Below are 25,704 nucleotides of genomic sequence, written 5' to 3' on the forward strand. Positions count from 1 at the left end.
GTCGGCCATCCTTCCAGTGAGCCCACGTGACATCCCCGCCTCTCGGCCATTGGTGGTCTCCCTAGCTCAGGCCCTTCTTTCTGCCCCAGAGCAGCTGTGATCGCACATTGGGGTCCCCGCTTAAGGTAGTTCCCAGTGTGAGGCTGCAACCCCCAGCGGGTTTCAAACCTGTTTTTAGTGATTACGGCTACCAAATACAGGAATTCTGGGAATTGTAGCTCTAGGAAGAGGGGCCTCTTGGGCAGGGGACAGAGGTCTGTAGCAAAGAATTCTCAGTACCCTCATGAAACTGCAGGATCACTTTAGATAAACCGGTTTGAAACCAGTTTAAAGTTGTAATGTAGATTGGCGCAAACTCTCAGTGGGGCTTACTTCCGAGGAAACACGCAGAGGCTCGGGCTGCAGCAGCAGCAGCACACCTTTTGCCTCGGGGCATCTCCCTTACCCGTTTCCCTACAGATCTTCTCGGGCTGCTAAAGTTTGCTCTTGAGAAACGTCCAAGCCATCAGCCTCGGGGCGGGGCGGGCGTCTGCTGGACGTGTCTATGTCGAGGTCATCTGCCCCGAAGCATCGCCGGAGATAAATGTTTGCAGTGGCTGGGGAGGTCCGGGTCCGGGGGGCTCGAAGAAAGGGAGAGTTCAGTCAGGGCATTCTTGTCCGCCCCTTTATCCACAGAGTTACTATAGACTTGGGCTGGAATTTAGGTGATTAATTTCCAAGGCGCTGTCGCTCGATCCCATCTAGTGGGACCCCCCCACACACACACACACAGACGCGTCTTGGAGACGACAGCATCCTCCCCCCCCTTGCTCTGCTATTTCGCCGACCCCTGTGAATTGAGCTTGGCTAAGTAAACATCGCCGAGCGGCTAATCACAAGGTCTGAAACAAAACAGCACTTCACTTCGGATCTGGGCAAGATCAGTCCTCCTCCGGCTTTCCTTAGCAGCGGCTAAGCTGGTGCTTCAGAGCTAGCAGTTTTCCCCCTTGTCTCCTCTCTCTCTCTCTCTCTCCCTCTCTCTCTCACAGCCCTCCCCAGGCGGGGGGGGGGGGCGATCTTCGCGGGCTGCAGCCGATTAAAGGCTGCGTTTGTTAGTTTCTTGCTTTGCTTTCTCCGGAGACAAGAAGGGAGGGGTGGTGGGGGCTTTCCCCAGCCATCTATTTTCAACCTGCCCATGTTGTGAGTTTTTATAATTATCGTAATTATTTTTTGCAGCAACAGCTAGACGCGGCGGGGTTCTCTCCCCCCCCCCCCATTTCTTTATTTTTATTATTATTTCTCAAGTTGTTGGGGAACCCAGATGATGGGACTCTCTCATCCTCCCCTTCGCTATGGTTATTGGCAAGCCCTGCAGCTGCTCGCGTGGACTTTCCCCCTGGTGACATTCGCCTCCTTCGCGGATGAGACCTTAGAGAGAGGAGCCTCCAAATCCGAAGGATATTGCAGCCGGATCCTGAGAGCCCAAGGCACGAGGCGAGAAGGATACAATGAATTTAGCCTGCGCGTGGAAGGCGATCCGGAATTCTACAAGCCCGGAAACAGTTACAGGGGTAAGTCGCTTCGGCACTTTCCAAGGATCCCAGCGATCGCGGGCAGCGGGCGGAGCAAGTGCCGGGGCACTAACAGGGTCTCTTCCTGTTTGCAGGGATGATCGAGTCCCTGCAACTTGTCCCCACGCGTTGCTGGCTTTGGAGATGCTTTTCTGCCTAAACAGAGAGCAACACTTCTTCTGGAGTACTATTATTATTTTGAAAACCTCTTTCTGAGGCGGTGGGCTTGCTGTTGTCTCCCGTTTTGTACGCTGATTGGGTGGAAGGAAGCCTGTCCTATTATAATGCATGCAGCAGCATTTTGTGTTTTGCTTTGTTTTTTACCTTAATTGCCCCCTGCCCTCTTCCCTGTTCACTTCGAGCTGCAAATGGAAATGATTTCGCTTGGCCAAGGGACAGTCAATAGGCTTGTTAATTATCTTGCTCTGAAACAGGAATATGAATAGTTTGCAAGTGGGCCAAGAAGGCTGCTGGACGCAACCGGCTTCCTTCCGTTTCCCACTTAGGTTTGGTCCCTTCTCTCCCTTTCTCCCCTGTCCACTCCCTCAAATGAAGGATGCTAGGGCTCCAGCCTGCTTACTGCTTGGAAGTCCTGCCGGTTGTAATTAGTGTTGTGAGGCAAACACTCTACGCATGCTCAGGAGCACCTGGCACTGAAAATTTCTTCGGCTCCCCCAGCCACCTATTGAGTAGATAATTCAAGAAGAATATACAAGTGGAGGAAAGGAAGCAACACTCACCCTCCCCTGGAGGTGGGAGGCTTAAGGATAAATACCTTCAAGATGTTAAGACTGGGATGTCTTTTGCTCTGCTGAGATTGCCTCCTTAAACAGGCGAAACACCTACAAATTACCCTTTTCAGCCCTGAACAGCAGTTTGAGGTTGAGATCAACATACCTAACTTCTCTGTCTGTACACTTTATTTAATTTTTAACTTCCTTACCTGTACACATAACTTATATATATATATATATATACACACACACACACACACACACACTTACTTTAGGAAAATAAGCCCACTCTGAATGTGTCCTTGAGTGAAAGTACCAAGTCTCACATTAAAAACCCATTAATCTACTAAGGGTGGAAGCAACTCAGGGAGGCAGCCATTCCCTCCACCCATCCTTTAGTTGTAAATAAAAGAGTATATTTCTTCTCCCATGAGACAAACTCAGATTGAGAAGGGATGGGATTTTTAAACTGCTCTCTCCTAGAATATATTCTTAGGAAAGGGAATCTTCAATAGAGGCAAACACTTGTGAATATTTGTCCCTTTTATGGTTGGAAGGGAAATGGGATGAAAAAGAGAAATAAAATTGAAACAAACGGGTGGGAATTATTCTCTGTGAACAGGTGATCAGCTAAATCTTGCATTTGGAACTCTTTTCTGTATTAGATCAGCTTGGTACCTGCTTCTTAGGTTCTTTGGCAGTTACTAGGCTGTAAATATTCTTGTAAAGGTTTGAAAATTACAGTTGTACTGGGTATTGTTCTTAGTTGCCAAGAAGCACCCTTGCAGCTGAAGGAGAAAATAGGCTTTCAAATGAACTTCCTGAAGAAATGGAGGAAATACGAAGTTTTTGCTAGCTAAATGCAATCAAATAATCATTTTCACATATTTACTAGTGGTAAAAGTTTGTAGACTCTGATCCTCTAATTCATTAGAGAAGATGACATCAGAACTTTAGCACACAGAAACATTACTTGCAAATTTCAAAGATAAATTGTTCCAGAACCTCCTAAAACTTAGCCAGATGGGAGGAGCATGAGAAAATGTTGTAAGTGTAACTTTGTTTCCTACAGCAGTTCAACATTGTCACTTTCATTTTATTTTTATTAACTGTCACAAGAGTTTAACAAGTCTCTCTCATGCTACATGGAATTACATCACACTAAGTCTGGAAACAGATCCCCCCCCCCCCCGCACATTTATTTTTTTAAGTGATCCTCCTAGAAAATAGCTGTCTTATCTGCACAAAATCTGTGTAAGAAGAAAAGTTGATTAATTAAAGACAAACTGAGGCTTTGCTGCTTATAAATTCCCAGGAAACAAGAAACATACTGCATAAGTCACTAAGACAGTTTATAGCTAAAGATTCAGCAAACATGTTAACGGGTTGAGGGCATTAGTGGAAAAATCCTGGTGTCAAACTCTGAAGGCATGATAATCTATTCCTGATGTGTTTTTGTCACTGGGGTGGGGTGCGGGGTGGTTTCTTAATAGAAAGGGACCATCACTTGGAGCCTGAAGCTTTCTTCCGAGAGACAGAGCAAGTGTGGACAGCATTCCCCTCTGGTATTTCTTGTTCAGCTGGTAACCACTTATCTTCAGCTGGATAAGCAGGGTGGCATGAGCCATTGCATTTCATTCATTTCTATACCACCCAATAGTCAAAGCTCTCTGGGCAGTTCACAAAAATTACATCCCCAAACCAGAACATAATGAAAACATAATATACAATCTTAAACCACTAAAAAAAGTTTTAAAAAATAAGATGCGAGGACCTGATAGAACAATTGACATTAAAAGCCCCACCATATGCCATCAAATGCCTAAGAGTAGAAGAAAGTCTTTACCTGTTGCTGAAAAGATGACAGTAAGGGTGCCAGGTGGACCTGAGTGGAGAGAGCATTCTAAAGTTGGGGAGGGGCACCACTCAAAAGCCCCTCTCCTTTGTTGCCTTCCTCTCAGCCACCCTCAGAGGAGACATCTGGGGCATCTCTACACCAGCCTAAAATCCTGCATTTAAAACTGGGCTTTCTGCTTCTGTTTTAAATGCCAGATCATAACGACTCCCATTTTCATGCACGTCCTTCTCCACCCCTTTCCCATTCCTTCTCCTCATATCTCAATCTTCCCTTATCTTTCATTGATCTCGTTCCTCTTCTTGCTGCTTTTCCTCTTTTCAAGGAGGTAACTCAAGTAGAACACAGTGGGGTAATTATCTCATTATCTGCAATCTATTTAAAAACGGAACAAAGGGCATTTAGTGCAGGAGACGCCCTGGAGGGTCACGACATCATGTAAAGAGCCCACAAACTTCCTTGAAGGCACAATCTCAATTGCAGGATAAAAGCTCCATGTGAAGAAAGCCCTGGAGAAGGGCCTCAGATGTTCATCACAGGTTCTGGGTAGGTTCATTTTTAACAATGGAAGGAGGATCCACACTTACTCATGCTTCAGTTTCTTTAACCAACTAGCAGCTTTTTCACACAGCCAGTTTTCCAATGGCATAATGATAGTTTTACCATCACCATGTGGCAGGATATATAGTGCATGGTCTTGTGAAAGAGTTCACTACACATTTGTCTCTCTTCACTAGCATGCATTCAGGAAATGTTGATAATCTGTGTTGCTCAGTTTGCATTGGAGGGTTCCACATAGATTCTGTCATGTGATGGTTAGAAAAAGGGCCACCTGTGGGAATATTAGTCATGTAAATCAACCATCTATGGTTGCCTTGCTATCTTCCAAATGGAAAGAATTCTGTGGGGATTAGGCAAAGGATTGCATCCAATAGTAGTGCTACTTAGAGTAGACCCATTGAAATGAATGGGCTTAAGTTAGACCACCACTGGTTAAAATCCAAGGTTCTTTTCTGTCTGAAACCAAGGAAACTCCAAACACAGTCGTCTCCAAGGGTACTGAGCATATCTACACTTTAAATTTTAACTAATTTGACCATCGTTTCTCTTCCCGAGGACTTTGGCGTTCTAATGAGTCAGTGCTAGGGACGATGAACAAAGAAATCTTAGCATCTCACTAAGCTACATTCCTCAGGATTCTGGGGGAGCCCAGAGTTTAGCCAACATTTATCAAAATATATTTATTTCTGAGAAAATTTCGGAGACTTTCCTTTTCTTCACCCCCCTCCTTTAAAAAAGAAGCCTACTTCGCAGAATTTTCTTAGAATATTGTCCATCTTTCCTCCCTCTCTCTCTCCCTCCCCCCCCCCTCTCTCTCTCCCACTGTTGTGGTGGCCACCTTCCCCCCTCCCACACTCATACACAATGCCCTCGAATGATGAGGTCTGGGGAATTGTGGAGTATGCACATTGGTGGCCAGGTTGTTTGTTCATTATATTTCTATACCATACAATAGCTGAAGCTCTCTGGGCAGTGAACAATTTAAACCATAAAATACAAGACACCAAAGTACTATATAAAAATGTAAATGTTTAAAACTACTGTATAAAAATAAAAAACAAAAAAGAACCTAGCCACAATGCAAAGATTTAAAATACAATACCAGATTTAAAACAAAACTGAAAAATTAAAATGCCTGGGAAAAGAAAAAAGGACTTCACCTGGTGCCAAAAAGAATACAATATAGGTACCAGGCAAGCCTCACTCAGAATTTCATTCTACAACTGGGGAGCCACAGCAGAAAAGGCCTTGTTCTTAGTAGCCACCCACCTCACTTCCTTTGGTGGGGGCTCACACAGAAGGGTCCAAGCAGGTGTATATGGGAGGAGACAACCCTTCAGGTAACCTGACCCCAAGCCATTCAAAGCTTTGAATGTTAATACCAGCACTTTGAATTGGGCCTGGAAATGGACTGGCAGTCAGTGCAGATAAAAAGTGCAGCCATAGTATGATCACATGATCACAGTCTTGCTGACCTATTTTGGACCAGCTGAAATTTCCAAACTGTTTTCAAAAACAGCTTCATGTATAATGCATTGCAGTAATCCAGACAAGAGGTTATCACAGCATGGATCATTGGCTAGGCTATCTCCGTCCAGATAAAGAAATGGCAGGTATATCAGCCTAAGCTGATAAAAGGTGCTCCGTGCCACTAAGTCCACCTGTGCCACTAGTGACAATGCTGGATCCATGAGCGCCTCCAGACTATGAACCTGATCCTTTAGGGGGAGCGCAACCCCTCCAGAACAGGTTGAACATCACTTAGCTGGGCAGGCAACCCACCCACTAACAGAACCTCCATCTTGTTTGGATTGATTCTCAATTTATTGGCCCTCATCTGTCCATTACCTCACCCAGGTACTGGTTCAGAACAGCCACTGCCTCACCTGGGTTTGATGAAAAGGAGAGATAGAGCTGGGTGTCATTCACATATTGGTGACACCTCAGTCCATATCTCCAGATAACCTCCCTCAGTGGTTTCATGTAGATGTTAAACAGCATGCAGGATAAATTAGAGCCCTGTGGCACCCCACAGTATAACTGCCAAGGGACAGAGCAGTAATTCCCCAGCACCACCTCCTGGAATTGGCCATCCACTGAAGTGCAATACCTCTAGCTCCCAGCCCAGATAGCCTATCCAGAAGGAGACCATGGTCGATGGTATTGAAAACCACTGAGAGGTCCAAGAGAATCAACAGGGTTAACACAGTTGCTGTTTTTGCTACTTACAGGGCAGCAAATCAAAACAAAAACAACCCCCAAAACATGAAGAAAAGAAATGAGTTGTGCTACTGTCACTGCTAATGGCAAGCCCCATCCCCAAGAAACCGTTGGACAATTTCTCCTTCCCCTGGAGAAATTTGATGAACTGTTCCCCAGAATTTCTCTGCCCACAAATAGGGTGGAGAGTTTTAAGATGCCATGTGTGCACCACTCTAGGGAGAAGCAATGCCATTTAAACTGGTATAAAACTATAGCATACCCATAGACTGTATCTGTAGCAATTACATTGTTCCAGAAGCAGAACAAGAGATGAGGCTTACCTAAAGGAGTCTTCATCAGCTGAAAGAATTAGGAGGTGAGGGATGAAAGTTCTTTCTCTGTCAGTTCCTCTCCATCTCCCAGGACTTCCTCTGACTGAAGCATTCCAAAACTTTAAAGCCACAGTCCTATGCACACCTACCTGGGAATAAGCTTCACTGAGCAGTAGGACATCCAAGTAGACATGCATATGACTGTGCTATAAAAGCTGCATCTGGGTCCCCATTATTCTCTCCTCGTTGCCAAAGTAGCTGGGTGCTCCCTCACTTCACTTTAAAAAAAAAAAAAGGGCAGAGGAAGTGGTTGCCAGCTCTTTTTGATTTTCATCAGCATCTTGAATGTAGGTGTCTTCTTAACATTCCAAGCACTAAAACTTTGAAGCTATTAGCAATCATTTAGAAATGCATTTTTGATGTTATGCTTGTAGATACAAGTACTAAAATATGATTGCAGATTGACAAAAAAAACCCATCTGAAATGAAGGGATATACAATTGCTTGCTATAGACAATTCCTTGCTGTTTTTAAAAGGCACTATTTCTGTTCTATCTCATAGGGCTGTCAAAATCAAAAACAGGGTGAGAAAATAGTAGTACACTAGAATAGAACCCTGTGGGAGTTCTGATGTTCTGAAACTATGAGGAGATCTAGAACATGAGAAAAAAAATGGTCAGTGATATTTCATCCTGACTCCCATCATTTAGAGGTTTGGAACTTTGCTGGAGGTCCCTTTTATATTCAGCCACCCATAGCCATGTAGACATCTCTACCAAGTGATGCAATATAGTTGGGGTTACATGTGAATGATGCAGCGACGTGGGTGGGGTTCATATTATAGTGTTCTCTTTTTATATGTAGTTTTTATTTTAGTTTCTGGATACATTTGTTCACACAGATTACAATGCTTTAGCTTAACATGCATGAAGCATGTCTAAAGTTACTAGATCTTCTGGCCTATGCCTATTCCAGTAATTAATAAATTGCCTCCAGCTATTTTGAAAAGTCTGAGTGGAGTTCATTCTTCCCTTCTGTAGCAGCTTATAGCTTCTTATTTTATTCATCAACATAATAATCCAGATCTTCTTTGTCTGTTGTACAAGGGCCATCATATATAATGTTTGCCAGGATTTTCCTAGGATCTTTCTTGTAGCAATTAACATATAACTCACCATCGCCACTAAATCTATAGGGAGCAGAATGTTATATCACCCAAAAGTATAGTTGGTGGTGTTAACTGTAGCTCATAGCTTGTAATTTCTTTGATACAGTTATTGAGCCTGTTCAGATGTCATGCTAAGCCATAATGGTTAGGAGTTTTGAGCTCCATGCACAAACCATGCTCACGAACTGCCTGCTGCAAGATGGTTAGCAGCAGTAACCATGGCTTAGTGTGATATCTGGTTAATGGAGCGCTTCCATTAACGGAGCACTTCCATTGTGCAAAAATTGCCATATTGCTAAAGTATGCATTTGCGCAAAATCACCATATATCAAAATAGGGATTTTGCACAGATGCGCATATGCGCAAATGTGCATTTTAGCAATATATGGGGATAATGCACGTTTTAGTGATATACAGTGTTTTTTGCACACTTTCCCACCATTTTAATTTATTCTTTGCTTATTTCTGTAATGGAATCAGAAAGAAAGAAGGGAATGGCTGCCAATGGCCATCAGCAACCCTGCTCCTGTAACGGCCATGTGAGCCATAAAGGCTGCTGGGATATGTCAAGGAGCAGTTGGAGGACTGCAGGAGAAGGGGTGTTTAAAGAGTGGTTAGGCTAACAATGCTGTGGACCATGGGTAGCTGCACATGTGGCAGGGGCTCTTGCAGTGTTTAGCACTAACCACTCTGCACCATGGTTAGCCTAACCTCCCTGCCCCAATGTGCATCTGAACAGGGTCATTATCTCCTTTTAGCATTCCTTAAATAGATTATAATGCTACCATACAGGGGTAAAACTAGTCACCCTTCCATTACATGTACAGCAAAAAAACATTGTGCTGGAAACATCCTAGACAGCTTGGACAGCATGTAATACCACACACACACACACATAAAACTTTTATTTAGAAGTCACATCTCCTACATTCCTCCAAATTTTTGAACACACATGTCAAATTCTCCCTCCAATCTTTGTCTAACTTCTTCAATTCCATGATCATGTGTATCCATTAATATTTTATATGCTTTGGACAGTCTTTATGGGGTCTTTCCTGTGCAAGTGGAAACATCTTGGAAGGGCAAGTGTTGACTGCATGAGAAAAAAAGTGCCTGTGATTAGTCTCACCTACATAGTTCCATCATTCACTTAACAGCAGCAGCTCTGTGGGACTTCATCACAGAGAGGTACATGGCTGTATGTGAAGAGGGCACAGCATCTACCCTTTCAAACATAAGGGATCTCCACTCAGCTTGGCTTCCGTTGATGTCTTTCTAAAATTAATCTCCAATTCTGATCATCCGAGGATTACCGTTCTTCTTTCTCTGTTTTCTTCCGTCCAAGAAACCCATGAGCTCAGATAGGGATGTACGAAAGTCCCTTACCTTTTACGAAAGTTGATTCGCGGTGGGGGGGGGCGCTCCGTCCCTCCCCCCAAAAATTCTGGCTGGGGGGGAGGCACCCCGTCCCTCCCCCCTGAAATTCTGGCCGGGGGGGAGGCGCCCCATCCCTCCTGCCGCAAATCTTGTCCTGCCGGGACTGCAAATGGCGGCGGCCATAGCCACCGCCGTTTGCGTCCCTGCAGGCAGCTGTGATAGGCTATGTAAATATTTATATAGCCTATCATGGCTGAGTTAAAACAACAACAACAACAACGTGCATATGGAAATGGCAGCGCCCATGGGCGCCGCCGTTTGCATTCCTTATTTTGGCACGTGTAGTCTACGTAAACATTTACGTAGACTACGGCGAAAATAAGGGGAACGCAAATAGCGTAGATGCTACGCTATTTGCGTTCCCCTTATTTTCGCCGTCTTAGTCTAAGTAAATGTTTACGTAGGCTAAGACGTGCCAAAATAAGGAACGCAAATGGTGGTGCCCATGTGCGCCGCCATTTGCATACGCGCAGTTTTTTTTATTTTAAATCAGCCGTGATAGGCTACATAAACATTTATGTAGCCTATCACGGTGTTTTTTAAAAATCTAGCCGTGATAGGCTACGTAAATCTTTACTTAGCCTATCACGTTTTTTTGTTTGTTTGTTTTACTGGAAATGGTGGCGGCAGCAGCCGGTCAGAAGACCGGCCGCCGCAGCCGCCGCCGCCAAACCGCCGCCACAGCCGCCGCCTCCAGGAAGATTCACCGAAGGTAAATCCCGTCCCGGGGGGGTGGGGGGGCAGACCGTTTCGCCACCGATTTCAGGGGGCCAAATGCGCGGGCATTCGGCCTCCCCGAAATTCGTGGCAAAATTCTCTGACATCCCTAGCAGCCGGACATCCGGCCGCTGGGCAGCCTGCAGGGATGAAAATGGCGGCTGCCGCAGCCGCCACCATTTTTGTCCCTGTAGTTTGCCGTGATAGGCTACATAAATATTTACGTAGCCTATCACGGCAAAAAAAACAAACAGCGAACGCAAATGGCGGCGGCTGCGGCGGCCACCATTTGTGTTCCCTTTTTTTTTGCCATGATAGGTTACGTAAATATTTACGTAGCCTATTACGACAAAAAAAAAAAGGAACGCAAATGGCGGCCACTATGCCATTTGCGCCCCTCTTTTGTCATAATAGGCTACGTAAATATTTATGTAGCCTATCACACGGCAAAAAAAAGGGAACGCAAATGGCGGCTGCCGTAGCCACCGCCATTTGCGTTCCCTTAGTTTTGCCGTGATAGGCTACATAAATACTTACGTAGTCTATCACGGCTTCCACAGGGACACAAATGGCGTCCCTGCATTAGCCGTGATAGGTTAGGTAAGTATTTACATAGCCTATCATGGCTATATGGAAGAAGCGAAGGGCAGCTGCAGACGTGGCCGCCATTCACAATGCAGCGCGGATGGCAGCAGGTAGGTGCTCCGTTCTGGGCCCATTTTGCGGGGTGGGGGGGCGGGGGGCTTTGTTCCGCCACAGATTTCGGGGGAGCGAATGCACTGGCATTTGGCCTCACCGAGATCCGTGGCGGAATTCTCTGACATCCCTAGCCAAAACAGCATATCGCTTACATATCATGGTCCATCAGGAGTGTCATAAACCTCCTGCCTGAGACTAGAAAAAATAGTAGGGGTTGCAATGAGCATTTGGCGTATCTGGCTGATTAGTTGTGTGTGGCTTGGTGGATCACAAGTTACACAGATGTGATCCACTCCTTCCTTTCCTTTAGTGACAAAAAAATGGTAAAAAATGGAGTATAGTTGTGATGCTCTTGCCAAACTGATCTGTCTGGGACCTGGCAAACAAACAAACACAGTTTTAAAAATAGATCTGTCTGGGACTTAGAATCTTGTGGTGCCTTCACAGCCATCATTTGGTGGTGCCATTTCTATAATGTCAACCATGCCAGTGTTGGGAACAGATGCTCAGTGCCTTCCTTTCGTGAAGCAGAATCCACACAGCCATCAATCACAGGATGAAACTACTCATGTTGCTACCTGATTCTCTCTATGGATTGGGCCTCACAGGGTTCCTTCAGTGGTGTAGCCAGGGCTGGTGTCAAGGGGAGGCATGGTTGAGCACCTGCTGAGGGTCCACACCCCAGTAGGGGGACACTGACAAGAGCCCCTGGACTTGTTCCCCCTTCTCTTCATTACAACCTGCTTGTTCACCAGCCTTTCACCCTGGCCCAAACAGTGGAGGCAGTGAAAAGGAGGACCAGTAGATGCCATTGCCCACTTGCTCTCTGCCTGCCTGCCAAGAAAGCAAGTGGTAGCAGTGATGAGAAAGAGGATAAGGAGCAGTAGCACCTGGTGACAATGGCCGTGAGAAGGAAGACTCCCTGAAGGAGGGGGCCCATGGAGAGTGTCTTGCCCAAGGGCCCTCCAAAACCTGGAGCCAGCACTGGGTGAAGCTAGGTAATTTTAGGCCCTGTACTTGACTGTCTTATCCTTCCCCACCACACACACTTTAGACAGCCATGTGCACTACTTCAGTTGTGAAGCACATGACAAACATTGCTCTTCCCTGCTGCTCCATGCCACTAGGGCTGTGCACTGCTTCAGCATGAAGTCTGAGCTCCGAGTCAAAGCAGGGTACTCTGGGCCATCTCCAAAGTGAGGCGGAGGGGACACGAAACCGCCTGAAGTGGATTGGGTCACTCTGAAGTCCTTCGGTGCACTTCAGCATGATGGGGAAGCCCAGCCTGCACTGCCACTGCCCAGCTGCCAGTTCCTTACCTGGGTCCTCTGGACGCATGCCAGCAGCCATCTTGTTGTTCTGGAGAGCGGGGGAGCCATTTTTAAAATGGCGACTCCCTGTATGTACAGGGATTTGCCATTTTAAAAATGGCTATCCCTATCTCTTGGAACAACAAGGCAGCTGCTAGCATGCATCCAGAGGGCCTAGGAGTTGGAGGTGGTATCAGGCCCGCCTCAGAAGCCCCAAAATGGCCTATGAGTTGGATTGGCACAGCCCTACACGCCACCATTCCATATTTTACAATTACTTTGACATTCCTGATATGTTAGAATAACTACAATAACAACACAGTTTGCCAAACCTAATTAAAAATACTCTGAACATGTGCAGTTTTGCATTGTAAACTCACTTAAAATATAGCACCAACAAGACTACAGGAATAAAATGCAATTTGCCTCTGCTGCCCTGATGACCTCATCACCTCCCACTCTCTGGGTGGTCATTTGGAGTAGGGCTGTGCACAACCCCCCTGCTTCACTTCAGATGCTGTTTTGGATCTTCCAAAGCAGCCCTGCTTTGCTTCGGACCAACTTGGACCTCATCCACTTTGACTCGGATCCGAATCTGAAGCGAGATTCAGACATCCGAATCACTCATTTCCCATTGACTTGCATGGGGAAACAAAAACGTCCATACCTTTTTCAGTTTTCATGATACGTACATGAAATTTGGGAAACGCTCAGCCCCCCTGGAGGGCATTCCACCTGCCAAATTTCAGAAAGACAGTTTGGCCCAAGTAGCTTTTGTGCTAGGCGCAAGTGGAAATTGATTTTTTCAAGGAAATCTCCCAAAGCAAAGAGCTATAACTTTTCACTGCTTGCACAGTAGTGCATAAAAGTTGGGAAATGCACAGCCCCCCGGAGGGCATCCCACTGACCAAATTTCAGACAGTGTGGCTCAGGAGCTTTGTGCTAGGCACAGGTAAAATGTGCTGTTCTCAGAGACTCAAACCAACATTCATAAAGGGATAATCAAGTCAGGTGTTGAAGCAGTGAGGAGGTCACTGTCCCTAAACTCTGCTGTAGGTTTCTTTGAAGTGCAAAAAACCGCTTTCCTGTAGTACTACTTTCCTATTCATGGTCAATAATCTCAGGGTCTCTTTGGCTGAATTGCTTGGGAAAACACTGGCTGGTAAGCAGGAAACAAAGACAGCAACCCTGCCAGGTGGGCACATTAACTTGTACGAAGAGCAACGACAGTTGTCTGCTGGACTGACAGAGGCAGGAAGCAACACAACAACCCTGCCAGGAGGGCACAGCAGCACCTCGCCCACCTCTGCCCCTGCCAAGACCCCGAAGATGCCTCATATTGGGCTTGCTTGCTTTGAAACACACAGTATAGTATTATATTATTTAAATAATAGCTGTTAATGTGTGTAGTGCTTTGCCCACTGTTTTTGGAAATGTGGACTGTGTTTACTCCTTTGATACACACTGTTTGCTTGTCAACATAGCACAAGCATGCACGCGCGCACACACAAACAGAGAGAGAACAGCAAAAGAAAAACAAACACTAAACTATAAGCAAGGGGGGGGGGACTAACTATAATCCTAAAAGAAAAGGGTTTTTAATTTTTTTTAGGGAAAAAAGATATCAAAAATGGGAAGGGAAGGAATACAGGAATTGAGAAGGGGAAGTGGAGGGGAGCCAAGAACAAAGAGAGAGAGAGAGAGTGTCAGGGCCAGAAATATTGGAACAAGGATAACTATTTCAGCAGATGGCCTCTGTACACCACTACATTGAAGTTGAAAGGAAACACAGCCAGATGGGAGCAAAGTCAGGACTTCCAGCTGTAATTCAAGGGGTTTGACAAAAGTGGGGCACTAACCATTCAGGAAGTACAGCCAGTGGCCTACACACACACCCATCATTGGTGGCTCATAAGTAATGGAACGAATGGCTGACAAGCAGCTGCATGGCCAAGTGTGGCCTGTTTCCTGGGTACCCCATGACCAATCAAGCAGATAAAAAGCCTGGAGGTGGTTCTGAGTGTTACATTTGCATTTGGTAGCTGTTCACTGCAACTCCCAACATGAGGTCCAAAGAGGTGTCCATGCGAGTGAAGGAGGCCATCATTAGGCTGAGGAAACAAAATAAAGCCATCAGAGAGATAGCAAAAGCAGTGGGAGTGGCCAACACAACAGTTTGGGACATCCTGAAAAAGAAGGAATTAACTGGCAAGCTCAGCAACAGCAAAAGGCCTGGAAGACCACGGAAGACAACTAAAGGGGATGACCGCAGAATTCTGCTCATGGTGAAGAGGAACCCTTTCACAACATCTAGCCAGGTCAAGAACGCTCTTGTGGAGGTAGGCATGTCATTGTCAACATCTACAGTCAAGAGACGGCTTTATGAATGTAAATACAGAGGCTTCACAACAAGGTGCAAACCACTGGTAACGCTCAAGAACAGACAGGCCAGATTAGCCTTTGCCAGCAAACACCTAAAAAAGCCTGCCCAGTTCTGGAATAAGATTCTTTGGACTGAGGAAACCAAGATTAACTTGTACCAGAATGATGGGGAGAGAAAAGTATGGAGAAGGAAAGGAACAGCTCATGATCGAAAGCATACCACATCATCTGTCAAACATGGTGGAGGCAGTGTTATGGCATGGGCATGTATGGCTGCCAATGGAACTGGGTCACTGGTGTTTATTGATGACCTGACTGCTGATAAAAGCAGCACGATGAATTCTGAAGTGTATAGGGCTATACTTTCTGCTCAGATTCATCCGAATGCTGCCAAACTGATAGGACGCCGCTTCATACTGCAGATGGATAATGACCCAAAACATACAGCAAAAGCTACCCAAGAGTTTCTCAAGGCAAAGAAGGGGGATGTTCTTCAATGGCCAAGTCAGTCATCTGATCTCAACCCAACAGAGCATGCCTCTCACTTACTGAAGGCAAGACTGAAGGCAGAAAGACCCACAAACAAGCAGCAGCTGAAGGCAGCTGCAGAAAAGGCCTGGCAAAGCATCTCGAGGCCGAGGGAGGAAACTCAGCATGTGGTCATGTCCATGGGTTCCAGACTTCAGGCAATCTTGACTGCAAAGGATTTTCATCCAGGTATTAAGGCGATCCTTAAGTTTGAAATGATGTTGTTTTGTTCCATTACTTATGAGCCACCAACGATGGGTGTGTATGTATGCCACTGGCTGTACTTCCTGAATGGTTGGTGCCCCACTTTTGTCAATCCCCTTGAATTACAGCTGAAAGTCCTGACTTCACTCCCATCTGGCTGTGTTTCCTTTCAACTTCAATGTGGTGGTGTACAGAGGCCAACTGCCCAAACAGTTATCCTTGTTCCAATATTTCTGGCCCTGACTGTAGATCTCTCTCTCTCTCTCTCTCTCTCTCTCACACACACACACACACACACACACACACACACAGTCTGGACATAATCAAACTAAGGGCAAACTAATGGTTGAGAGAGAACTGAAAAGGTTGTGGCGGGAGGGGAGATAGGCAACTACAGTGAAATTTTCTGGATTTTTAAATGAGCAAACCATAATTAATGGTACATTTAATACAGTGGGGTGGGGTGGGGTGGGGAGAGACTAACATAGCTGTCATAGCACACGCTTTTTTCTCAGCTTCATTCTGCTAAAGGAGAGTGGGAAGGGTTAATCTCCATCCTGCTCTCCTTCGGCAGTTTGCCAGCTGCTCCAGTGCTGTGGGTTCCTTTGCCATGCCTGGCAGAGTCCAGCACAGTTGCTCTCAGTGGCTGCAGCAGAAGCAGGATAGGACTGGAGCTGAGACAGAAATGCCGTGGAGCTTCCCTCTAAGCTCCCGTCCCATCTTGCTGCCTCTGCCATCACTGCACACAGTGGCAGCTTATCAGGGTGGTGGGAGGCTGCTCAGTTATCAGGTGACTCACGCACCCAAATGGATCGTCTTGTGCCCCCCGGGGTGTATACACCCCACTTTGGAGACCACTGCTCTAGCCAGATAACGTTCAGACAGAGTCCTCTCCTCTCCAGTAACACCACCTCTCTCACAATGAGCAAACAGAGGCTGACTCACAGCAAAGTTCCCTCCCTCCCTCCCTCTCTCCTCCTCCTCTCCCCTTCCCCTTTCCCCTCCCTCCTCCTCCTCCTCCTGCCCTCCACGTGATCTTTCAGAAGTTGATTCATTTTGGAGACAGCCTGTCTGGGCTGTTCAGAAGGCATAAGAAGTGCTCCTAATATACGAGGTGGACTGAGGAGCCTCATTGACAAGCCGCTTCGTTTCATGGGCACCTCATTGCTATTCTGATCTGCTTCTGATTGCAATGAGCCACCTCCAAATCAGCCTGCTTTGCCTCATTATTCAGGCTTTGGACCAAAGCGGTACACAGCCCTAATTTGGAGGACCCCTGGGCTGCTGGGTCTGGACCTTGGTTGTGCTACTGGGCTCCTTCTTGCTCTCACTGAACCAAGGTGCTTAAAGTGACTCCAGTGGAACACCCATACGAAAAAGTAGCTTTATTTTTCAAAAGTTATAATTGGGGAGGACATTTTTTTTTTTTTAAACCCTCTTAGAAACAATAATTATCATATCTTTGACAATCTGGGTGCTGGGTGCTGTATGGCTTGCAATGAAGTTTCAGCTTAGTTAAACACTGGCATGAGATAATACAAGAATGCCTTGATGGAAAGAATAATTGCCAACTCCAACCAAGCTATTTCATAATCTCATGAGTCAGACTTTTTAAAAACATGACTTTAAAATGGAGAACCTTTCAATATAAAATCACCATGACTGTTTGTTTGGTTTTTAACCTTTAATATTCATATATTTAGATTTTCCTCTATAACCAGCAGGACTGGGTGGGGGTTTAATAACTAGGAGACTCATGTAATCTAATGACTCTGGGAAGCTGTGCCCTCAGCATGATGATAAAATTTGGAGATGTGCTCTATAAATCATAAATGCTAGGTGTTCACCTAGACTTACTCATGAAAGAAAATACTAAAACAAGTACACATAAAATGATTCTTATAACTGGGGGGGGGGGGTGGATCATATGGAAGATTCTATTTTATTGATTAAAAATTAGACTTGAGCAGGGGTAAACAACCTGGCACCTTCCAGATGATTTGGACTACAATTCCTATCATCCCCAAGTAGCACGGCCAATGGTCAGGGATTATGAGAGTTGTAGTCCAAATCAGCTGGAGGGCATCAAACTGCCTATCCCTGGACTAGAGTAATACATGTTAACTGTTCCTTCCAACGGAACGTTGAATATCTTCCTATTCACCATTGTATACCACTTCTATAAGGAATAAACAGCTTCTGCCTCCAGCTTAGTTAAGCATTGTGGAGTCAGCTTGGTGGAGATTTCCAAGTAGTTCTTCCCATAGAAAATGTTTTATTTTTCTGTCACGAGGATTTTACAACAAAGACCCTCGCCACTCCCCCACCTCTGTCCCGCCACTTTTGACAATTTGATGTGACCTTTTGGTTTGTACTGGCCTCTCCTGAAAAAGCAATATGAAAACCAGAGTGCGTAGTTCAAGAGAAAGTATAAATACAAGGGGAGAGAGATCCATTTCCCTTTTGCAAGGCACTCTTGACGTTTTGACTTGCTCTGTATTAATCAGTGCTACTGTGGGCTTGTTGTCTAAAGAAAGGAATTAAGCATTTATCTGCTTAGCTATGGCCCCATCTCATTTATCTGTAGGAGGAGCAAATATGTATTCTACTCAGTAAGAAAAGATTTATACAAGACGGGATGGAAATGGATATTGACCTAATGAACCACTGGCAGAACATACACATTTTGTTTGTTGAGTTTAGCTTCTACTAAGATTGCACTTGTTTCCATTGTATGCCACTTTTTATTAGTTTAATCATTACTAGTTTGCATTTACATGCATAAATATTCATACCGATTCCTTGACCTGTGCTGCTGACCATGAGTTTGGTAACTTGTGGATATCTAGAGAGAACCCTGCTGCCTCTCAAGAGGAGGCAGTTCAACATCAAGTGCAGTTCTGCTGAACAGTTTCTCCCATGCCACGTTGGCTGACAGATTGGTTGGCAATCTGGTTTAGAGCGAAGCACTAGGAGATGGCCTCTCCACATCTGATCAATCATGCTCTCTCCATTGAGTAGCCCCTTAATGAACAGGCGCTTCCAGTTCACTGGAAATGCAAGCAAGTATCCATCCGCTGGACAACCAAAAAGATAAAGAGCTCAAAAAGCTGCCTTATACCGAGTCTGACCATTTGTCCATCTGGTTAAGTATGGTTGACGCTGACAGATGGTGGCTCTCTGGGGTTTCAGGCAAAGGTTCTTCCAAGCAGACTGGGGATGCCAAGGATTGGACCTGGGACTTTATGCATGCAAAGCATGTGCTCTACCCCTGAGTCACAGCCCGTTAGTGACAGGAAAGGACTTTCCACCGTGGTACAGCCATCAGTCAGGTCATCTGATGTTTCCCCTAGCTACTCTTGCCAGTGCAGAGTGAAAGTTGTGACTGTCAACCACAGACATGTTGGAAGATTTTGACCTGCCTAATAACATCACGAACATTTCTGGATGTGCTGAGATTTGAACTTCAAGACTAAGGCTGCCTTTACATAAAGGAAAAGCCCTGCAGTCCTCCCGTTGTGAAGCCTTTCTGCATTAACAGCAGGCTCCCAGACGGTGACCACGTGATTATTGAGAGGGGAAGCTTTTAATTTTCAAGTTTCCATAGAGCTCAATGAAACAGCGCCATTTAGTGGCTGTTTTAATTGCAGAACATTCCAACTTTAAAAAGATTGTTAATTAGTTCTGGATCTTTTTGAGATGGAATAACCAGGAAATACCTCTGGATGTGCCCAGGAGTTTAATGCCGTCATGAAAAGGACCTGTAAACTTCCGTGAGTGAGCAATCTCAATAGCAGGATAAAAGCTCAGCGTGAAGAAGCCCTAGCACTATGCCTTGGTTGCTCAGTTGTTAAGTTGTGTCCGACTCTTCGTGACCATAGCACGCCGGGCCTTCCCGTCCTCCGCTCTCTCCCGGAGTGTGCTCAAGTTCATATTCATTGCATCGGTGATGCTATCTAGCCATCTCATCCTCTGCCATCCCCTTTTCCCTAGACCCACTGACAATTGTGGGTCAATCACTTACATGGTTGGATGTTGCTGCCGTTTTTGAACTTTTGCAGTTGGGTCATCTTCAGATATGCTATGTGCACAAGGATATATGTTTACTCAAACTGGAAGTTATTTCTGCATAGAAAAGAAAAACCAAGTGTAAAGCAGCCAGTGAGTTGAATAAACTCTGAACCAGGGCCAAGTTATAATGAATAAATTATATATTCTTACTTGACACATTTGTGAAACTTGTCTGCATTTCTGGAGGGCTGGAAATCTCCCACCAACTGATCATTGCCATTCTGTGCAGGGAGATGATTCAGAGAATCAGAACATGTTCTGATAGCTCAGATGGCAAGCAGAAGGGCTCTGTTTATAGAGATCAATGAATGCTCCCTCCTGTGAACACTCTGATGTTCCTCTAAGGACTGCCACTGCGAGGGGAGGGGAGGTACATAGGAAGCTGCCTTACATTAAGTGAGACCATTGGTTCATCTAGGCCAGTATTGTTAACACGGACTGGCAGTGGCTTTCTAGGGTTTCAGGCTGGACTTCCTCCAGCCCTACTTGGAGATGCCGGGGATCAAACCTGGGACCTTATGCATGCAAAGCAGATGCTCTAATGGCCACCACAGCATGTCACCTTGGGTTAATTATGGTAACTAAACCTGCACTAGAGCTGAGAGAACTTTTCTCCAGCAATACACTCTTCCACTCATATACTTTTGCTGGGATTCATCAGCCATTTTTGAAGCCACTGCCATGCTGTCTTCCCCAGAAGAGTTGAGAGAGCCAGTGTGGTGTAGACATTAGCATATTAGATTGGCAATATGGATATCCAGGTTCAAACCCCGCTTGGGCATGATATTTAGTCACCCTCTCAGCCTAATCTACCCCATTGCTGTGGACTTAAAATGAGAGGGGAAGGGAACCATGTACACCACTCTGAGCTTTTTGGAGGAAGGATGGGATAAACATGGAGTGTGTGTGTGTGTATATATATGCATATCTATATATATATACACACACACACGCACCGGGGAAAGGGGGTGAGGCCAGGAAATGGGTCCTGGCCTTCTGAGTGGGCTGTTCAAAAATGCACTATATTAGGAAAATTGCTTGCAGAAAGGTGGGCATTAGGCACAATTGCATACAAAAACTAAAGTATTCAGAGAAATGCACACCAAAATGTCTACAATTATTTGGGCAAAGGTGTTTTTAAAAAAACAAACCTCAATGTTAGGTGAACCGTGCTTAAGATTGGAAGAATAAGAAACAAAATAGGCAGAGTTGTCCATCCCTCACAACGGTCTGCCCTGGATTTGTGGTGGCTGCTACTTTGCTCCGTGAGCAGTCCTGCGTGTCTTTTGCAGCCTAATCCAGGCAGCCCTGACCAGAGCCTTGCCTACACTTCCACCCACCCTCAGCCTTTGGCCTTCCAGGGAGGAGGAAGTGGAGCTGCAGCCAGAGCCAGAGCCGGACCCAGTGGCCCTTTGTCATTCTCAGCACCCACATGCTCCCCTTGGTCACTACCTCTCCAGCTCTGAACCTGGGTGCAGCAGTACAATCCAGACTCTGGGGAAGAAGGGACACCATCTTAAGCATGCTTCCTCAGGCAGGGGTGTTGGACCTCAGGCCTGCAGGCCCCATCCATCCTGCCTGGGGTCCCCATCCCTTTCCCCCTGGCCACCTATTGTATGGTGGTTTACTGGCTTTTGAGCAGCCCCCCCCCCCCACACACACACATTCTACAAGGTTGAAACACCTCTCATAAGGCTTTGCTACTGGCACTAAGAGCTTTACGCTAAAACACGATGGCGTTTGGGGGATTTTGGCCCCTCCCATGTTGCCGTTGGCCCCGCCCACTGCCGGAATGTGGTCTTTGAGAGCTGCTCAGACATTTAACCCAACCTTTTGGCTGAAAGATGTTCAGCACCCCTAGGGAGTGAATCCATTTGTGCTGAACGGTGCAATAGGACTCACACCCTAGAATACGTTCTTCTGAGTGAACATACTAAAGGCACAACCCTACACATGTTTAGACAGAAAAGCATTCTGGCTGGGGCATGCTGGGAGCTGTAGGACTGCATAGGTCAGTCCGGCACAGGGAAATCCAGCCCTCTTGGGGCTCCATGGATTTCCCATGAGCCCCCAGCTTGTCCTGCTTTAGGGAGCTGAGCCACTGAGCTGAATTTGCTGGCACTGTCTGCAAATGGTTCCTTCTCCCCAGGTCCCAGGAAGTCCCAGGAAGGGGAGAAGGAGCCATTTGCACATGGTGTCAGCAGTGCCAGCAGCAGTGGGTGGCACTGCTACTGCCGTGCACAATCCCCTCGCACTTTATTTTGTTTTCCTGACAGATGCACTTAATTTGCACCTCTCGAGGTTTTCAGTGATCTAAGACAGTATTTTATTTATTTATTTATTTATTTATTTATTGCATTTATACCCCACCTTTTTTCCTCTTGCAAGGAACCCAAGGCAGCTGACATTATCATCATCCTCTCCATTTTATCCTCACAACAACAACCCTGTGAGGTGGGTTGGGCTGAGAGTCTGTGACTGGCCCAAAGTCACCCAGTGAGCTTCCATGGTCAAGTGGAGACTAGAACCCAGATCTCCCAGCTCCTAGTCCAACACTCTTGCCACTACATTGTGTTCTGAAATCTGCATTTCTCAGAATTGGAAAAATGCTCACAAAAATGCGCATATTACGGAAAAGTGCACACAAAATAGCATTTCTACCATGTTAACTTGTTAAAACTGCACGTACCCCAAACACACCAAAAATGCCTGCATGTGTTAGGAAAAATGCTCACACAAAAAGTATACATTTCTGTATCAATTTTGGTTTTTTTAAAAATCGCAAGCTCATGTGGAAACAGGACGAACTGAATTTGACCTCAAAAACCCAGCGAGACCAAGACTGACGGATCCGTCCATCCCTTTGTCTGCCATTTACACCAAAACGAACTCCCCTCATGCATATTCTCTGCATTAGCATTGCCAGCACCCACCCAAGTTTTCCAACAGCCATACAGCACAAAGTGCTGGTGAAACAATGAAATGCACTTCTTCACGGCTGCATCTGAAGCCAATTTCTCACAACAAGATACATTTTATTTTCATATAGGGAGGTATCTTAGTCAGTCTTTGGGTAGTTATTTCAAGTCTGAGTCAAACAGCACTTTTTATGAGACTAAATTTGATACAGCATAAGCGTTTGTAGGTGGCAGCCCACTTCTTCAGCTGCCGGAAGTGCTGGCAACCAAGGCAGTTAACGCAATGTTTACTTTCACTAGGCCCCATTTCTAAAAGGACAGCAATGTATGTGCAAAATACATAAGAGAGCATATCAGTACGTTTTTAATGTAGAAGAACCTCAGTCCTTATTCGGGTCCATGTTTGCACAATTTGTTTGTTTGTTTACTTATTGCACTTTTAAACTGGCCAATAACTGAAGTTCTCTGTACAATACCTTAAAAACAAAGTACAAACATTAAAACAAAATAAAAATAATGCAGAATAAAATCAAGATAAAACCAGCAGCAAGGAATAAAACTGTTACAACATCGAAAAACCAAAGTAAAACCAGCAGCCTAATAAAGGCACTAAAAAAAGTTCTTAAAATGTCTGGGAAAATTTAAAAAAGGCCTTCACCTGCTGTCAGAAAGTCAATCTAATCTGCCTAATCTGATAGTCTCATGACTCTCAGGACTGATTTTCTTGAGAACGGTAATACTGAGGTCTCTGATACAATAGTCAGGAAGGTTCAAATGTTCACCATATTTCCTACAGTTCCTACTGCCAGAAGCTGGAGAACAACCACCAGTGGTGGATATCTCCAAGGAATGATCCAATCGTGCACTCCTGCTAGTGCTGCCGACATTGCACTAGCATCAATGAGTGCTTGTGCAATAGGAGAAAGCAGTGATTTGCTGCCACTGCTGAATTTCAGCGGTAAATTGACACTTCTTCTCATTGCACTAGTCAAATTGCACAGGGGTTGGTTTATGCTGGTGCAACATCATTGGAGCTATCACTGGGGCACCTTTTGCTTGCTTGCTCAGTGGAGGCTGGTGCCTCTGATTTTGGTGGGGCTGTGATCCATTCTGAATTTCAGTCAGAACCAGCCAGAACTCTACAGGAGCTATCCAAGGTTTTCAACCTTACCTCCAAAATAGGTTCAGCACCTTGGATAGTTCCTTTAGAATTCTGGCTGGTTCTGACTGAAGCCCAGAATGGATCACAGCCCCACCAGTATCGGAGCCACCAACCTCCACTGTGCTTGTTCCAACCAAAGACTCTAAGAGCACAATCCTCTGGTCCCTGAGAGAGGGGTCCCAGGGACCACAGGAGTGCTCAGAAAAACCCTTCCAAGGTCAGAGAAAGCACTCCAACCGTGGAAGAGGCAGTCAGAAATCCGACCTTCCCCCATCCCCTTGCAGCTGGTGTACAAAGAACCGCACTGGCTGCCCTCTGAGATCTGAAAAGTGACCTTGGAGGAGGAGGAAAGGGGGCATTCCCATGGGCAGGGAGAGGAGACCGGAGAGGCCAGAATGTGAGATACCCCAGCCTCCTTCCCTCTCCTTCTGAAGGGCCTTTGCTAGATGGGCTTTTAAGCCCATCTAGCAAAAATCACCAAAGGCAGAAGATGGAGAGGCGAAGATCACCTCTGCTCCTCCCCCTGCCCTGCTGGCTTCAGCCCAGAAAGGCATAGGAATCTCGGAAGCCTCTGAGCTCAGAGGCTTCTGAGCTGTGAGGGCACAACTGATAGGATTGCGCCCTAAGGATCCCATCACTGGCCACTGCCAGTAAGAGGATTCTGGAAAAGATCCACTACAGCTATGATCCTCATTTCTGGATTTAACACAACTGGGTGGAAGCTGATACTGTCACATGATCAGACAAAAGGTTTAAAATGAAAATATTGTTTGAGTGTGTGTGTGTGTGTGTGTGTGTGTAAATCACATCGTTCAGGAATGCTAATGTAGTGGTTGAGATAGCAAACCTACTCATACAACCATCTACCAATGCACAAATTCAAATAGGGCTTAGTGAGAGAGAAAAATGACATCCAAGTTTGAAAAAGTGCCTTTGAACGTGTTGCATATGAATGAATCCTAAAGCAAACTCAGTAACAACAGACTTGCATTTATCCAACTGTGCACATCTCTGCCAGTAGCAAAAACACTGGTGGTGGAACAGATGCCTCCTCCCCCTGAATTCCCCCCTCCAGTCCTCAAATCTGCTCTGGAGAGTTGGGAGAATCTTCAGAACAGATTTGGGAGGGCAGGGGGAGGAGAGGAAGGAGAAGTCCCACTGCACGAGTGTAAGTTCACTTGTGCAACACTGGATGTCACCCAAAGACTGAAGCCCCCCCCCCCCCCAAGCTCGGGCTGGATGCATATATGCATCCATGACTACTTTCTCTTAGACTGCTAAATATATTATTAGCTTTCCTTTCATTAGTTTAAAGAAAATCACCCCAGTATCAAGGGGTGGCTTTCAAAATTATGGCATTTGCCTGGGCCACAAGACCAGCAGAGCATCTACCATCCAAACAGTACAACCATTTCCACCTTGCACAGAGTATCCAAGAAGACCAGATGCACCCTAATAGAATTTTCATTCTGCACGTCCTGCCTTTTCCATCTTCGAAGCCCCCCCCCCCCGAAGCCAGCACTGACCAAGGTATTGAGTTGAGAAGCTATGTAGAGACAAGTTCATTTCAAAGGTCTTTTTCTTTTTCTGCCTTTCCCCCCCAGTAACACTTTCCGCTGCTACTCCAGCCTATTTTCGTGGATTCACACTGATTGCTTTGAAAGAAGGCAAAGAGGGAGACAAAGAGGAAGACCACGCAGGAACCTTCCAGGTGAGGAGCTGGTTCTTGAACTGTGGCCGCTGTAGTGATCCTCACTGAATGGTGATTGATCAGCAGGAAATAAGCTATACAAACAGCATCATCTATTTGTGAAAATGTTTCTATTTCTGTAGTCACAGGTATGGTATAAGCTTTGTAGCTCCAGCTAAAGATC

At 45.7% G+C, this 25,704-nt stretch overlaps 1 protein-coding gene across 1 annotated transcript in view; it reads left to right on the forward strand.

Moving 5' to 3' along the window:
- The first annotated feature begins 1,013 nt into the window (after positions 1-1,013).
- Positions 1,014-25,704, forward strand: part of SPON1 (spondin 1) — a 508,583-nt gene continuing 483,892 nt past the window's right edge. Inside the window, exons 1-2 of the mRNA XM_084828189.1 lie at positions 1,014-1,550; positions 25,435-25,541. Of these exons, the coding sequence (XP_084684315.1) occupies positions 1,301-1,550; positions 25,435-25,541 (357 nt within the window). The 5' untranslated portion in view covers positions 1,014-1,300. The remainder of the gene's footprint in view (positions 1,551-25,434; positions 25,542-25,704) is intronic.

The sequence above is a fragment of the Heloderma suspectum genome, chromosome 1, assembly GCF_057233095.1.
Source record: "Heloderma suspectum isolate Gila_16-S chromosome 1, 16-S_ref, whole genome shotgun sequence".
In the NCBI taxonomy this organism is placed as follows: Eukaryota; Metazoa; Chordata; class Lepidosauria; order Squamata; family Helodermatidae; genus Heloderma; species Heloderma suspectum.